This window comes from Oxyura jamaicensis, chromosome 4 (assembly GCF_011077185.1).
Source record: "Oxyura jamaicensis isolate SHBP4307 breed ruddy duck chromosome 4, BPBGC_Ojam_1.0, whole genome shotgun sequence".
Taxonomy (NCBI): domain Eukaryota; kingdom Metazoa; phylum Chordata; class Aves; order Anseriformes; family Anatidae; genus Oxyura; species Oxyura jamaicensis.
In genome coordinates, this window is record NC_048896.1 from 52,771,048 (window position 1) to 52,788,946 (window position 17,899).

General features: G+C 33.7%; 1 protein-coding gene across 3 annotated transcripts in view; it reads left to right on the top strand.

The window, feature by feature from the left end:
• The window catches only part of LRBA (LPS responsive beige-like anchor protein), a 395,253-nt gene that overhangs the window by 262,449 nt on the left and 114,905 nt on the right, over nt 1–17,899 (top strand). For all 3 annotated transcript variants that reach the window (XM_035325418.1, XM_035325421.1, XM_035325419.1), the window contains exons 42-43: nt 1,821–1,936; nt 4,359–4,471. In XM_035325418.1, the coding sequence (XP_035181309.1) occupies nt 1,821–1,936; nt 4,359–4,471 (229 nt within the window). The remainder of the gene's footprint in view (nt 1–1,820; nt 1,937–4,358; nt 4,472–17,899) is intronic.

Consider the following 17,899-nt stretch of genomic DNA (forward strand, 5'->3'; position numbering starts at 1 on the left):
AATATGGTTTAAAGCATTTATATCTCTGGGTTTACAAAGCATGCAGCACAACCTCAAGCCTGTCAGTTCTACATGATTTTTGGACTGTGTTTATATAATGAAAACTTTTGGATTTGAGGTTATTTTTGTGATTCCTGTCTGTTACAGGGAAGGTAGCTTCTTTTTGCCAGGGAGACTCAATCAGTTACCATACTTAAATAAAATAGGGTTCTTTATGGTTACCAACCCACTGAAATTTAAGACTGATATAAGACTGATAGTAGGACTGATTAGCTTTTATGGCAGTTTTCAATTATATTAGCTTGACTATAACATCCTTGAATCCTCTATAGTATTTAAACCCAGATGAAAATGATTGTTCCTCATCATGGGGTTATTGTAGTGATGTGTAGACCAATATAAGCTAAATAGCATGTGAAGGATTAGTATGGTATGTTTATCTTCCAGCTCTTGAGGACAGAGCTAAATTTTACTTCGGGTAAGTGGGAAACTAGTATTGCCGTGGCGGGATGTGTGTTTGGATCCTAAAACCAAAGATAATGATTCAGTTTGCTATAATTTTAGCACAAGGGCTTGATTGCAAGGTATGTTCTGGGTGGGAATCAGCAACACACTTTAATGTTCACCGAGGCTGATGGAAGTAGTTTTTGAGGTGTCCCTCATGTCTATTGGATTGATTAACTCTTGGATTTTAGTGAGTGATAAGAATATTTTAAGGTTGATTAATTTCTGAAGTTTTAGAAGAAACATCGACCTCTAAGGAATAGATTTATTATTCTTTCTTAATAATGGCATTTTTGTAAAGTATTCTCTACGTATGGATAGCTAGATGACATCAAAATATTTTTATCGTGTCCAGAAAAAATCATTTTGAATTTGTGATTGCTATTATTGTTGCTCTGTAAGGTAATAAGGATTTCTATTTACAGAAGTGAGTTATATGTGAAAAAATGTAAATATAAATGAAATTATATACAGATTTGTTCAAAATTTGCCATCCATCTGTATCAATAAATAGGTTTACAGTTTAAAGACATTTATTGAAATTAAAAAAAAAAGTTTCTGTAACTATTTTCCGTATTTTTTTTATTAATACCATTAAAGATTTATTAATGAAAATTATATCTAGATTTTTTTCCTATATTATATGGTTCTGGTATTTACAGATGTTTTTATGATAAACAAGACAATCTTGGGAATTTTATAATAAACTCTTCTCTGCTTGATTTAGCACTCCAAGGAGTGGCTCTGTATTCGTTCACAAACATTGGGAAATCTGGCATCAGGTTCTAAAAGTTTGAGTTATTTTGATTTACTCTCCAACACTTCCCAGAATTTCAGTCTCAAGAGTATGGACTTCATAATGAAAATTCTATCATTGTATCATTTTTTTTCATTTGTACTTGGGGAATTTAAAAATCCCTTCTGAAAGATGACTTTATTCATAGGTGAAATTTTCAGTTGTGTAATATTCTTATTTAATGGTCAGGCATGTCTCTAAATCACTAGTAACATGTTTCTGTAATCTAGTAAGCCTTTGTGGAGAAGCTGAATTTGCACAGCTGTAAAGGTTTCTGTTTGAAAGCTTTCAAATCTTGGCATATCCAGTTGTCAGATGTTTTATGTCTTTTGCTCTGATTAGATAATAAAAGTTTAAAAGTGAACTTCAGGTATTGAAAATAGCGGTTTGATCTCCAGAGAAATCTAGCATAGAACTAGTAAAAAGAATATGTACAACTGCCACTGCATTCAGGTAGGTAAAAAGGAGGATCCACCAGGTTTTCCCGTTATTTTTTCCAATGTTTATTTTTGTTTTCCAGGCGCATTTCTTTGGCTAGTCCACGACAGATTTTCAAAGCTTCGAATATGACCCAGCGATGGCAACACCGAGAAATTTCCAACTTTGAATACCTGATGTTTCTAAACACTATAGCAGGTAACACAAATTACTATAAAGACTCAGGAAATGAAGCATTAAGTTAATTGTGGCACACTCTCAAAAGTCATGGGGCTCTGCTAGGTTTTGCCCTTTGAATAAGTCGCTTTTCCTATGTAAAATTTTGTTCTGAATAATAACTTCACAACATCCTCCTAAATGTACTTTGGTCATAATTATACACAGCATGGTATGCAATTAAAAAGCTTTACTGAACTGCACTTAAAAATATAGCTCAAGTCAGAATATGTTGACTGTTGTGGGAGGACAGGATCTACACAAACAGTATTTTAATAGAGCTTCAGCAATAGTAACTTCTTTTTCCCTTAGGATTCTAAGTTTTGATACTTGTAAGTACTATCCTCTCTAAATCCTGCTGATATAACAAGGTCTCTGTAGGTCTGGAACCCTCTGGGGAGTGTCAGCTGGGTAGCAGGATATTCCTGGAGCCAATAAATACTACTGTTACAGGACGGATAGTTGGTCTCTGAAGAGTGTTGTGGTTGGATCACCACTATTGCCGTGCCAGTACACTGTTCATCCATTTCCAAATCCTAATGCATTCCCCAGTGCAGTTGTCCTAGTGTCTTGTTCTATAAATGCATAGCTATATTTCATGTATCCTTTCTTGGCCCATTAGTTTTTAACCAATTTGACTTCAGTTTAGTAAATGGAGGTTGGTAGTTCTCATTACCACTCTTTCATTTCCCAACATACTTTGTCTGCAGAGCAACCGCGGCCTGTGCAAAATTTCTCAGTTTTCAGCTCTTTTCTATGCTATGGACAGTGTTGAAAGGTCTACTACTTCCCTTTCAGACTTGGCTCTTTCTAAAAAGACTGGTAGAGCAAATGCCTATGCTCACACTAATTACATTTTATACAAACGGTCAGATTTGCTAGTTTCTGCAATCAGTCGTTAAGTCAGGGATGCCAGGTTGGTGGCAGATTTTATAGCAATAGGGTTGGATTTACATGCCTCCTTACTGCCCAAGTGGAATGAGGCAAGATCCTGACACTGTTTTCTTTGTCTCTAGTGAATTAACCTTTTCAGCTTTAATGTGTTATTGAAATAATAAATGAGTTCTAGCTACTTGGTATTGGAAGTTAAAAGGAATGAAAAGATAGTGTTATGGAAAAAGGGAAAGCCTAGTTTCCCATGATGGGGAGGTAAAAGATTGTTGTGATGGCTGTCAATTTGAAATAAACAAAGATGTAAGTGTCATGTATCCTTAATCCTGAATAATGTGTGATGTGTCCAATTGATAAGGGAAAGAAAGGATCTAGCTATATCTAGCTATACTACTTATAATTTCTGCAAACCATGATGGACAAATACCGGATGGTGTAAGAAAGCTAGGAAAATACAAACTTAGGGTGAGTTTTAGATATTTTATTTTTTATTTTATTTTTTTTATTTTATTCTGGCAATCTGATGGTTTGGGTTATAAAATAATCTCTCTAGGGAAGACGTAAAAACCTATTCTTTGAGACTTTTAAGACCAGACTAGACAAAATCTGAGGACATATGGATAGGAGGTGATGTAAATGAATGAGCTTCTGCAACAGTATCATTAAAAAAGACAGGATCCAACCAAAAATTATGCATTTTAAAATTATAAACCAGATTACATGAAACATGTATGTGTATGTATTGTGTATAGGAGACTTCTAACTGGATATTTTGCTTTTACTGGAGGAAGGATATTGTTTCTATCTTACAGATGCATGAAGGTGCATATGTGAACCTGGATCCAGAATATATATATATATAACGTATATATATATATATAAATATGTATCATATATAACATATATATACAATATAAAAACATATAATGTATATAATATATAATAATATGTATTATATATAATATTATTATATTTTATATATATTACAGATACTCTCTTTCGTTAAATTTTGGCATATCCACAAATGATCAAGGAGAATTCACCGTAAAATGAATTCTCTGGATGAAATGTTTGTTTCTTGTATAATTTCTAAAATCCTGAGCTTCTTCACAAACTAAATTTAATGCTGCATGTAAAACTTGCTTTAATTTTTATATAGGCAAAAGTCATTGGACTCTTGTATTTTTTTGAGTGTTTCATTTCAGAGATAGAAGACAAGGTGAGAAAGACAAAGCAGGGAGAAATATATAGAAAATGAATTCATTTAACTCTTACTGCGAGCAAACCAGTTTACAATTAAAGTGAAATGAGCTGAAATGTTGAAATACTAGCAATTTGCAAACTTTTTTATTGTCCTTTTCAGTAAAGCAAAGTAGAACACTGAAATAATAAAGGATCTGAAATAAATTACAGTTCTTTTGAGGAACTCATGAAACTATATGGTTGTATCTTCAGAAGCTTGTATGTTAGTTAAGCATAACTCCTTTTAACTCAAGTTTTTGTTGTTTGTCAGGTCGCACTTACAATGATTTAAATCAGTACCCTGTCTTCCCTTGGGTTATCACCAACTATGAATCAGATGAGTTGGACCTTACACTTCCTAGCAATTTCAGAGATTTGTCAAAGGTATTTGTCATCCAATACTCTTTTTGTTCTCTCCAATAATTATCACAGTAGTTTTCAGTCTCATTCATGTCTTCTTATGCGTGTGATGCATTAATAATGTACAACCGTTAACTGTGTCTCATTTGTAAATACATATACTGATAATAGGGATAATGTTTTTGTGGAGAAAAGAATTATCGATGCATTCTTATTACTTCTGATTGTTTTAATTTAAGAATTGGTAATGGAAGGTACTCTTACTTGGAGCACATGTATTTAATTTCAAATTTTAATGAAATTAGGGATGCCAAGTCAGCTAAAGATTAAAAATTTGCCAAATAATTTCCTGGTTTTCTGATGAGAATTGTGTTTTTAGTAGTAAAACCTATGATACCATATTTTAAGAACTTTTAAATCATTGCCCATATGCCCAAAGTAGAAACTGTTTTTTCATTTCCTCTGTGAAACAGCTTCAGGTATGCTAAAGTAATGCTGTTGTCCTTTGTCAAACAGAGAAAGGATGGTTAGTTTCTTACAGCTTTGATGAACTACTTTCTCATGGAGTAGTCTTGTTTTTCTAAGGCTCTTTCCCAAATGGACATACACAGATGCAATATTATACAGCCTGTTTAAAGCTTTGTAGAATGTGAATATTTTCTTTCAATCTTTTGCAATAAAGTAATGTTTCATTTTACAAAGTGTAAGCATCTCATTTTCTCTACAAAGACTAGAATCATAGAGTCATAGCATGGCTTGGGTTGGAATGGACCTTAAAGATCATCTAGTTCTAACCACCCTGCCATAGGCAGGGATGCCACAAACTAGGTGGACTAGTTAAATGGACCTAAAAACTGGATCTTTTTCTAAAAGCTGGTTGGCATTTGGAGCAAGGGGAAATAATTAATTAGTGAAAAAGCTAAAGAAAATATTTTAATTAGAACTTTTTTTTTTTTTTTACAAATGTCTTCTATACAAAACAGTAATATGATAGAAAAAAATCCAAAAAAAGGGCAGTTTAAAAAAGTTCGTTCTTTCAATTCATTATTGCTTAAACTAAACATAGGTCTGTTTGAAAATCTCCAGAAAAATGATTTTTTAATTACACATTTAGTACTTTAACTTTTAAAAAGCACTGTGCAGTCATCAAACAGATATGTATATATGTGTATATGCATGTGTATTTTTGTTTACAGACTATTCCATGCCTTTTTTGTGTATATGTATATAATATACATATATTAGAGCTATACAATATAAATATATAAAATAAATGTATAAAATAAATTTATAAAATTCATATATATATAACATACAAATAAAAACAAATATATAATATTATAAGTCCAAAGCAAAGAGATGCTGAGGTACTGTCATTGTAATATTTTCTAATAATACTTCTTGAATAAGTCATGAACTTGATGCTTCCTCAGTCAGAATGTCTGACTGACACAAATCCATATTCATGGGTAAACCTACACATATTTTACATTGTAGCAATTTTTTTAAAGATATATAATATTTTAAAATAATTTCTTACTGTAAAATTTAATAAATATCTTCTTAACAGTTTCCATGCCAAAAAAATAAAATCTGAGTCGTTTACAACTAACAATACTTGTCACCAGTCTAGACTAAATGAATTTGAAAATGTTCAAAATGTAGAAGCATAAATATCCAAAATTCAGAGTTAAGATGGTACTGAGAAGAAATGCAAAGACAATAAATTGCAAAATGTAGAGACAATTAGAGGAAAAAAAGGAAACTTGAATTTCTCTTTCAGAAAAATAAATTAATAATGGTAGTTAAAAGAAGTTTATTTGCTAGTCAGTCTGCAGTGTAGCAGAAAGATTCTTCTCACTAGTGAACTTAGCTGTTCAGTTACTGTTTTCATATTTTCATGCACATTAGTTGTATAAAGGAATTGGTGTTTGCCTGAATTATATTTAAGTGAAAACTGAAAGATAATGAGTAACATCAGCTCTGTGTAGATTGAATCAATACATAAATTAAATGTATTAATCATTCATACCTTCCTTGATTATGATATTTTTGCAACATCAATTTCCATTAATTTTTGTTAAATAGTAATGAAAATATGCTATTACTATAATAATTAATTACAAAAAAAAAAAAAATGATTGCCCACCTGTTATACTTCTGAGAAATCTCCTCTTAATTTTATTTTAATTTGTAACCTCATCAACTCAGCCAGAGCTGTAGTCCTAGTTTTTCTGCCTCCACCCTGAAACAGAAGTAAGTGCAATGTAGAACAATTTTCCTCACTTTAGGTTAGGTACCATTCTTGCCTCTGGTAAAAAATCAGGTAGGAAAACCACTCTTTCTTGTTGTGATTTTTTATTAATGTTATTTTATGATACTCTGTTAAGTGTTGTTGGTGAGAGCGCATCTGTATGTCATAATACGTAACTGTTGTTCTGGATGAATGCAAGTCATTGCCTTATACATAATGGAAGTCTTTATGCCATACCTATCTCAGATACAGTAGTTCAGGTTTTGGTTACTGTTTAGGCATTTCTAGGAATATTAACTCTATGTAGTTTAAATGTTAAACTGTCACATATAACTTTATGGCAAATATGTGAAAAATACAAACCAGCAGTACCTTGCTAATGTTCAACTATGAATATGTTTGAATATAATGTGTGTTGTGATATTTGCATTCTTGTACCTTGTCTTTGGGGTAAAACTTCAAAACAACTGGTAGCTATGATTGTAGGATCCCTGGATTGTTAAAGGTTTTAAAAATATTCAAAGATATTTCACATTTTACAAGGTTTTAACAGTCCTACTGTGGGACTTGCATAGATATTTTGGTCTTGAAGAAAAGATGTCAGGTCAATATTTATACTTTTTGGGGGTACCTAAAAAAATTAAAATTGAAGGTTTTTTTTTTTATAGAAGTTGCTAGTTGAAGTTACATATGTAGAATCACAAATATGAAAAACAGTTTTGTTAATATATTAGCTAGAAGTCCACAGTTAGTACAGATTTAAAGAACTGCAGTGTATAGGTTAAACCAACACTTTATTTAAGCAGCTTCTTATGGCATTGTTTTAAACATCAGTCACACAATGATAAACCAAAGCAACTGAAATGGATTGTGGTTAATATTACTGTCAGTCTGACAAATGTTCCTGACAAATGCCAGGAGTGCACTGCCAGTCTGTTACCCAGCTTTGAGTCGGGTTTTTATTTCTTAAGAGGTGACTATGGTTTGGAATGAGTATTACATATTGCATTTATAGCTACATGTATTTTATTTATACAACAGACACAGTTTCCCACCAGAATGTGTCCCATCTTCTGTATTATGTTATTCCAAAACACAGTTTTTTCCTTTTCTTTGTTCAGTGGAAGCAATAAATTGTGATGTGTTTCTGGACTTGGTTAAGGGAAAAAAAATGAGGTAAAAATACATGGAAAACACTGAGTTATCAAAGCATGATTTTACACTCAGAAGTTTGTTATGAGATCTTGTTCTATGCTGTTGATAATTTATCTTTCGTAAGACACAAAATTTTTGCAAGATCATAAAATGACACTACTAGAAGAAAATTGTAACCTTCTTAAATCTTCTTTTGTCTTCACCATAGCTACATGTGTACATAATATTTTTATTCTCATTTTTGTCATTTTCTTGCAATATTTGCTAAATCATCATCAATTTTATAGTGGCTGTTATGTAAGCAATGACTTCTGTTCCAGCCAAGTGTACAAAAGCAACAAATAGCTCTCACCTTCATTGAAGTGAGGTGTTTAATTGGTATGTGAGAGCCACGGGTATCAAAGACAGAAGAGAAGTAATATATACATAAACTATATATATATATATATATATATATATAATATAATATATAAATATGTAATATTTACTATAAAATATAAGGCTAGTTTTGTTATTCTAATGTAAACTTCACTGTTGACTGCTCTTCAGCACGTCAACTTGAATTCTGTTGTAGAGTGTGCATCACAGGTGCACAAATTCACCATTCATATAACTCACGCTAAGATTTTCCTATGAGAGGAGGTAGAGTGGGAAGAGCAGGAAATTTGCTTACTATCTCTTGTTACCTTTGGAAAGGAGATAGAAAGTAGCAGGTGTTTTGATCTCCAGCCATTGTAATTTTGCATTTTTTTTAAAATGCTTTTGTCTAGAGAGGTATTAAAACTCCTAGAGGCATTCTGTGGATAAATGCTTTTCATGAAGGAAAAGTAAAATGACATTTTATTCATCTCATGCTCCAACACAGGAGTCAATGTAGGTAATTAGCAGATAAAACTCACCAGTGTCTGTCTAAGGATAAAGTGTGTTCCAAAATCGGGTACTGTAAGAAGGTAAGAAGAACAATGTAAGAACTAACAATAATGGGTGCAGTGGCAATGACTTATTCTGATAGGCAATTGCATCTGGAATTTTGGTAGTGAAACCTGTGACACTTGACACTGCTGGGCTCAGCTTCTGCCCCGGTTGCCTTGTCTCTGTTATTTCAGGCAGTAAATTTGTCACCTGAGACAAAAAAAAGAACTTAATTAAAAAGTATTCCAAACCCAGACAGCATAAATTCTGAAAGAAGGTATAAATATTATTACTCTCACGCAGTTCATGTGAATCCCTGCTTAAAAAAAAGGGCAGTACAGGAAATAAAATATTTCAACCTTTGTACCTGAGTCCCTGGCAGTTAAGAAAAAGTCCAGTATATTTCCTACAATTTTGGGTCACCTCAAGAAACAGTGGTAGAGATATGAAGGTTGGCCCCACACTACAGTGAGCCTGAAGCAGTGATACCTGAAAATGAGACACATTTTTCATGATTCATTTGTTAGCCTATTATGGATTTAAATCTTTTTAATATGAAACACAATTATCAGATTCTCGTAAGCATCTGGTATCAAGTTGTCGTGTTTTTTGTGTAACAAAGCTCTTTTTTTTTGAGGAGAGGGACACTCTATCCTTTCCAAAACACTAAGCAGAATAAGGAACAGTTGAGAGAAACAATATAAGTTAAACGTATTTATGATTAAGAACATATTTTTTTGCTACTTCTGAATGGGGGGCCAGTTGATTTTGTGAGACTCTGCAACACCAGTAACCCTCAGACAGCTTCCTTTAGGGACATTTGTGAATGGCAAAATTGATCAATTATCTTTTCTGACAGCTGAGTCAATCTGTTGCATCTTGTCCTTGGGCACATATGCCAAAGTTAGGAGGCAGAGCTACAAATGGTCCTGCTGTTAAATGGGCATGCTGTGGGTGCCAAGGTTGGTTTTGCAGCACCATGGTCAGGCACCCCCCGGAGCAAGGACTCGGTGCTTCAGCACCACGGACAGGGCTTGCTCCACAGGAAGGAGTGCAATTCGGCCAAAAAGCAGCAACGCACCTCGAGGAAAATGTGTTTAGTTACGTGAAATAGGTACTGATTGACAAACCTGGCTTACCTGTGAGCCTTAGAGATACTAAACTGTTTGTTGTGTGTGAAACAATTTAAGCTGTTTGGATTCTAGTATCAATCTCTGTGTGATAACCAATGGCATATTTGTTTCACTTTCTCTCTGAATGGTGTTAGGATTTTCAAAGGTAGAATTTTTGTGCTGATATGTTAGTTTGACCCTTGTGCAGCATCTGTCTTTGGACCTTTTTCAGAATCAGCATGTAATTTCCATGCATGTTTTGCTAATTATTCCTCCACAACTCTTACAGAGACCTAATGAAACTGAAATCTCACCCAAATACATTTCTGAGATGGTTATCGAAACACACATTCTGAAATCATACTCTTAGTCTAGGTAGAATTTCAGAGAGTATTACATTGGCATAACCATCTTTTTATAACTATGTCCCTGTCCCCCCCACTCTTTTCTCTTGCCATTACTTGGTTATTCTCTGTGTCAGATAGTCTCCTCTATAGAACAAATAGTTGAATGATATGAGTGCATCTCAATACTATTGCTTTTTCTTCCCTGTTTGCATTTCAGATGCATGTAGTGATTTCTAGAATTGTTTGCTTGAAAAGAACTAAGAAAAGCAATCTTTTTATTTATTTATTGGTAGCGAGGATAATAGTCATCATCTTCCTTTGCATCAAAGAATGCTGTTGTTTGTAATAGACAAATACTCAAAGAAGAGAAAAGTAGTAACTCAAAATTAACAATGACCATTCAAAATGTTATTACTAGTTTGTATCTGTTGTATCTGTTGTTACCCAACCACCCTTGCTCAGATGCCTTGGACACACATAGGTTTCTAATTGGACATAAACTATGGGTGGTTCATAACCCTTTGAGTGATCACAGGAAAGCATAGGACACATGTCTGGCCTTAAAATATACTAACAATCAAAATAAAGTGATTTCACACACATCTTGGGTCATAACATGGGTGATATGGGGGAAATAAAGAAGGAGACAATTCTTTGATATATCTTTATGTAGCTTTAAGAACTAGTAGAAAGCAAATGAAGTTAGGAGAAAACAGGTTCAAAATAAACAGAAGGTAACGTGCTGCTAAGTTTTGGAACTCCTGTCTTCAGGTTTTTGTGGATGCTAAAAGTTTATGTGAATTGTTCCTGAAAAAACAGCTGTAACAAAAATCCATTCAGAGACATAAATATGTAAAGAAACATCACATTGTTGGAAGTCTGGATCACTGGGGTTTGAGAGGGTGTAGGGGAATGTATCACTGTATGGTTCTCCCATTTTTTAATTTTTCAGTTTGTGATTGATCCCCATTACAGATAAAAGGCTGACTTTCACAAGGTTTTTGGTCTCATCCAGTACAGACATACATATGTTTTTTATGTGCCAGACCAGTAACAAATTGCTGCTGCTTTTTCAAATTACGGTTAAGCATGATCACTTTGTGGAAGTTAGATGTTTTTGCCATCTTGGTATATGGTTTCTGGGTTTGTTAAGCTCCCGTAAACAATTTGTCAGTCTGTTGGGGAAACGTCTTGTCTATACAACTGTTATCATGCTTTAGCTTGTAGTAATTTCGCAAGTTTATATACTCAGTTTATGATTTTAAGTTAAATGCCTTCATTGATCTGACATTGTTTTATGACTTCAAGTTACAGCGTATTTTATATCTAGTCTAAACTGTGTTTTTCTGTGTGATTACAATAGCACTAAGGTTTGAAGACAACTTTTAGTTTATAAAAACATTCAAATAGCAAAACTAAACCAAAATATAATGTACTGAGAAGAATAATGAAAAAGGAATTGCTAGTGGAACGTAATGAGAGATTGGAAATGATTGTCCTGCTCTTTATTCCAGCTAACCTTTCCTTTTGTTATAGTGTTGTTTCTTACATGTCTTCCTTTGGTGTTAATTAGCACCAAATTTGCATTTGCAAAAAGTCTTGAATGTGAAAATCCTCACAGCCATTCTTGAAAAAGACTATCAAAAAGTGAGACCTTCTTCTTTTCTGCACTTATCCCCTCCCCACCACTCTCCTTCCTCCTGTGAAGAAAAGGCAGAGAGGGTGTTTTCACTATCTGCTGCCTGCTGCCATGATTCAAGTGTAAGTGAATTCTTGCTAAATTCTGTTTCTGGAAATCCATAAAATGATTTTGTCTCTCTATTTTTTGTTTTTAATAAATGAATTGTGATGCAGGGATTTCTTGCACTTGACAGATTATGGACAGCATATACAAATGGTTGCTTTTAGCAGCAGGGTTATTTCGTGAGTAATGCAACTACAATGACATGCCTTCTTCACCTCTGGCAAGCGGCTTGGTTTCTTATCATGATTCCCAGGGACATGCAACTTCCTTTCTGGCTAACTTTTTGGGAGCCTACATAGCATAACCATTCCTTCAGTTAACCTTCCCTGTAGTATTAAAGTGTAGTAATGTCTCAGATTTGCAGTGTATGACAGATTTGGTTGTGTAGCACATTTGCTACAGCTGGTTGTCTTAGCATTTGATTCTCCTGTTAGCAGTATGAAGGCACAAAAAAAGCAAACCATGGAGATAGTTCCTTTAAATTAAAATTCTTCCAAGATTTTAGGTGACCTGAGGTGTATCCTGTTGTGAATTTAGCCACTGCTAAACATAGTTTTTCTTCATTCTTTATGCTTAAGGTTAACTTATGGTTCATTTTTCAACTTCGGACTTTGGGAAGCTTCTGTGCTTTGCATCACTGCTAGTGTTCATATAGACATGCTCAGACATTGTACTTCTTAGCCACCTCTAGATCAGGTTTTGCTACTAACTATTTTTGTCTCAAAGTATGTGTGAGGTCTTAAAAAAATCTTAAATGCAGTATAATCCAGTGCTGATATTTTAAAGAGTACATGGATATGCCCACAAATACTTACTTAATTTGCACACAACTCTTTTTTTGTTTTTAATCATGCCCTTTTCTGAATTCTCAGTTTCCCCAAAATAGAAAATTTATTTTAGAAAAAACTCTGATAGCATAATGAGATCTGGTATATTTCTTGAAATATAAGTATTTTCAAAGAAAGCTTGTAAGGACAGACAACTATTTAAAAAGGCATATTTACTTTAAAAAGCTTAGTGGTTTTAGTATGTATAGATTTTATTAAATTTATTTTAGAAAATATTGAGATAAGAGGATTACAGCATTTCATCCCATATACAGTGCACCAGGAAATGCCCCAGGACCCAACATATGATAAAAATACTGATTACAGTCTGCTGGTTACACTTGTCATTTAGATAAAGGAGCTGCTCGGAAATAGTTGTCTGCACCCTGAGCTGTGTGTCCAAGTATTAATTGAGGTGGCTGGTGGGCATTTGTATGTGTTTCTTCAGTAGTGTAAATAAAAAGATATATCTGAGTGAAGAATCATTTGCATGTCAATGTAACTGCAAGTTTATTGTTCTGGAGTGCTCTTCACTAGCTTTTATTGCAATCACATGCACCAACCTGTGTATCTAGGTAGTTGCTGAGTCTCTTAATATGAAGTTGTAAGAGAAGAGCCAGTCCAAAAGCTTATCCTGCTCAATATCGTGCCTCTATGAATAGCCAGTAGCAGGAGCCTAGTTAAAGTAGAAAGAAAGAGGGCATATAAAACATCGTCTTTCCCTTCAGATAACTTCCCGGGTCTGGCAACCAGAAGTTTAAAGACTGTATGAACTGGAAGAATAATTGACACAGTCATGTTTAATGGCCACTGATGGACTGGTGGTCTAATTGTCTTTGTTCTTTTTAATCTATTTGTGTTTGTTCTGCATTGCTCCCTGAGGCAATGAATCTAACAACTTAATTACGTGGGAAGGTATAATTTTCTTTGTTTTGTAACTAGGGTAATTTTGGCTTTTTTTTTTTTTTTTTTTTTTAATCTGTCATATGAAGTCTTGCTTGCTTGCTGCTCTTGTCTATACTAGTATATGACATACCTTCAGGCTACATTAATGAGAATAGGAAGTATTCTTCAGAACATGCTTTATATTATCATCTTCTTGATCACTTTCTTCCTACAAATTTTCAAATGTCATAATTATTTGGTATACCTGTATTCAGAATAAGGGATTAGAATTATATGTACGAGCATAATGACTTGCTGAGAACCTTAGCTAGGTGGAATGCTAATAGATATCCAGAGGTCGGCCCCTTGACAAGGTCACCAGAGAGATATGTTGCCCTTAGTAGCTGGAAAAGAAGGCAACATAGTTATATGAATTTTTCTGATTTCATGATCTTGATGTCAAAATCATTAGAGTACAGTCACTGACATTAGTAACTATTACACAGTTTCAATATTGCACATACAAGAAGTGTTTAACCATAGGATTTCTTACTTCACTATGAAACCACATGAAATTCAAGTAGCTGCTTGTGTTGAAGTTCTCAAAAACAGAGTGTAATGAGTGACTAAAATGTGATTTACAATATGATTTTCTAATACTAAGGTATAAGAAAGTAGATTAATTTAGAAATGGAGCAAAAGATTATATATTTTCTAAGTGCTCACTGTGGCAGAATACAAAAGTTCTGTCAAGTTCCATCCATATGACTTCAGCAAAGCTTTGATATCCAAATTCATAGTTGCCCCCTCTTAACCTGATCTTTGTTGTAGGATTTGGGCATCTGCCGTGTAACCAGTGCATTTGGGGCTGGATTGATAAAGATTGGTTTTGTCCTTCACAGTATTACAGAATTGTAGGGGTTGGAAGGGACCTCAAGAGATCATCGGGTCCTTGATAAATTATTTTTTTTTTCATGCTTTTAAATCTTTCCCAGAGCAACCTGTTTAATAGATCAGTACAGGGAGTTCAAACAGTTCAGGAGATGGTTGTGTTCATAGTTTTATTTTGGATACCATTCTTTAATGAATTTGAATTAGATATGGATTAAAGGTAAGGCATCCTCTAAAGATGAGAGCGTTACAGGATATAATTTCTAAGAAAGCTGTACTCAGTTTTTTGAGAGCAAGGGTGGTAGCAATGAGTGAGAATAGCTTCAAAGGGGGAGATGGCATTTTGTGGCTGTTCTCAAACACAAAAATGACAGAGGGAAGACTAGTAATCTATATTAAATTGGTTTATTTCCAGATATTTCCCAGCTGATGTAAGTTAATAAAGTTGGGGTGTAATTAAACCCTTGCATCTTGTCTTTATATCTCTGGGAAAAAGAACTTTTACTCAGATGATCAGGAAGGCCCACTGACAATATTACAGGTACCGGCTACTTCTGGGAGTTAATTATGTGCTGGTAATACCAGTAGTAACTAAACAAGCAATTCTCTAAAAATGCAGTGGTTGTTAGATTGCAATAGAGTGTACAGTGCTCAGCATATTTAAGACAGTGAGAAGACTACTAACAAAGGAACACTGAATACATTTCAGATATCTGTATATTAAAATATGCTGATAAAGTGGGCAGGGCACAGAGAAATCTTAAGGCTGGAAGAAATGCCTTAAATTGAAAGACTTGATGAGCTCAATTTCCTTTATTAAAAATTTAATTGTAATCCATAAGTACTTTTATATACAGAAAATATTGGGAAAGTAGAGACTTTGATATGTCAGTGAGAGGTGTAAGAAGATTTCTTTTGTAAACACACTAGTAAATTCATAGCTGAACTGATGCACATATTGTTAAGAAAGAGGATGTCAATTGCCAAAAGGAAAAGCTTCCAAGAAAAAATAGTAGATTGTCCATGTACTCAAGAATCAGCTGCCTTTTTGGAAAGCAGGTTTGGCCAAATACAGCTTGTGTTATAATCAAGTATAAACAGTTGGGCTCAAAATCATGTAATGGAAAGGAATTTAATGGCTTGTCATACAAACACAAGACTAGATGAGATGACCTAGTACTCCCTCTGTGCTTAAAGCCCAATGAATATATTAAAAATATCAGTAATGAAAACCAGATACTCATCTTGAAAATAAAATAAATTAAAAAAAAAACAACAACAACATAATTGGCAAGGATGCTACAAAATGTAATTTAACCATACAGACAATTGCATTCACAGGAATCCAAATACCTGGTTTGATCTGGATTGAAAAAACAGTGTAAGAAATCATAAAGAAAAAACATTTGTTTCCCCTTTTTCTCCCCTTTTATCTTTTTTCATTGTCTTTTTTTTTTTCTTTCTTTTTATTTTTTATTTTTTTCTTCCATGCCCAGAAAACTTTCTGCAGTGCAAAGGTAGCTCTCTTCTTCTGTGGATAACCATCTAGTGTTTGGTGATCTATACAATTCTGTTGATCTGACTGATTTCTGTCATTTATGTTTCTGTTGTCTGATTAATGTCATATTCTGTTATGTAAATACAAAATTCACATGAGAAGATAAAGCTGAAACAATCAGTAAAAAATCTCTAAAGTAGAAGTGTGAGTGGGTTGGGTGGAAGATTGGCTCAGTTTGCTGGACCAATTCTAAGCTCATTGATATTGAGAACTAAAACACACATAGGAGACGTATGCAATGAGAGATACAAATGTGTGTCGTGAGATAACCAGCAAAAGAAGAGCCACTGATCCTAACTTCTCAATAGAAGAACTAATAGAAAGTTAGAAACAACAGGAACAAAACAGGGGGGAGTAGAAAGGGGGTGGTAAGTAGAATATGTAATAAGATGTCATAAAAGAAAATGGACAGAAATCATTGAGCATGTTTGAAAGTAAAAATAACAAAAATTGGGAAGACAGTGTGCAACACTAAGTTTGGTACTGTGACAGTGCTTTCATAACTTGTGACTATTGTGAGGAAGGCTAGAATATTTTTCAGGTCTTACTGTGGAAATAAATTCTAAGGAATTAACTTCTAAAATGTATCTGAGAAAGAGATACCAGTTCATAGTCTGTGCCATAAGATAAAAAGCTATTTTTAACATACAAGTAATTCAGTTAATGAAAAAGAGGTGAAATATGAAAAATAATTGGCTAAGAAGTCATTTTAAATATACATTTTAAAAAATGATATTTTCATTATTTTTTAAATCTTCCTGTTTGGCCAATGTAGACTTAGTTTCTGGATCTGACTACTTTTCAGAAGTCACAGGCACTTGCACAGACCTCCTGATTTCTAGTAGTAATTGTTAAGATTGCTGTCTTCACCAAAAGAAGTAACAATAGAGATGAAACTAACGTACCTTGACTACTTATTGTTTGAAGTAATTAAATGCAATTTATTGCCATATTTTCCACTCTAGTCTTTCATGGATTTTGAATATTAATAAGTCAAAAACTCTGCCTAGTATTATGTGAATAGGAGACAGTAAAAATGTCAATGCTTGTTCTAATAAGAGAAGTCTTAGTAACAAAAGGCAGCATATATGAACTGGGTACATCTGTTTATTTGGAGTAACACTATTTAAAAATGAAAACTTACTTATTAAATAGGAAATAAAAGCTTTTTGTTTGTCTTCTGAAATATGTAACTATAAATAAAGATATCGTAATTCTTTTCTTATAAGCCTTTGATCTGCTTATGTTTGGCCATTAGCAATTTTCCAAAATGAACATATTCCTCTTTTAGAAGTGTATATATAATTGAACATCTGTGAGATTACAGGAGAGATTCTGCCCTATTTAGAGGAGCACCTCTGTTAGGGTGGTTTGATGCTGCAACAAAGCCTCTTCTGAAAACAGAGGCAAGGTGTGCTACTGTTCCAGTAAGGTTGGCACCAGATAAGATTAAGAACCAACAGATATTACCATACACCATAGTTTCTGGACATATTTAACATCAGTAGACAGTAAGAGTCAGTGTTTTCTCAGTTGTTTTTCAACAAATCATTCTTCTTTGTTCTGTCTCAAAGAGAGAAAAAAAGCTTTGCCCAAAGTCTGAGGCTTACTATATTTAGCACCTGGTTAAAATGTGAGGTTACTTATTTTAAGCCGCTGCTAGATTTGAGAACACTTAAAAATTAATAGCAAATGAGTATGTTTTATATGTGGCTTATAATTGTAATGTTTTTGTAACACTAGTTGCTGTAATAGCACTTCAGATCA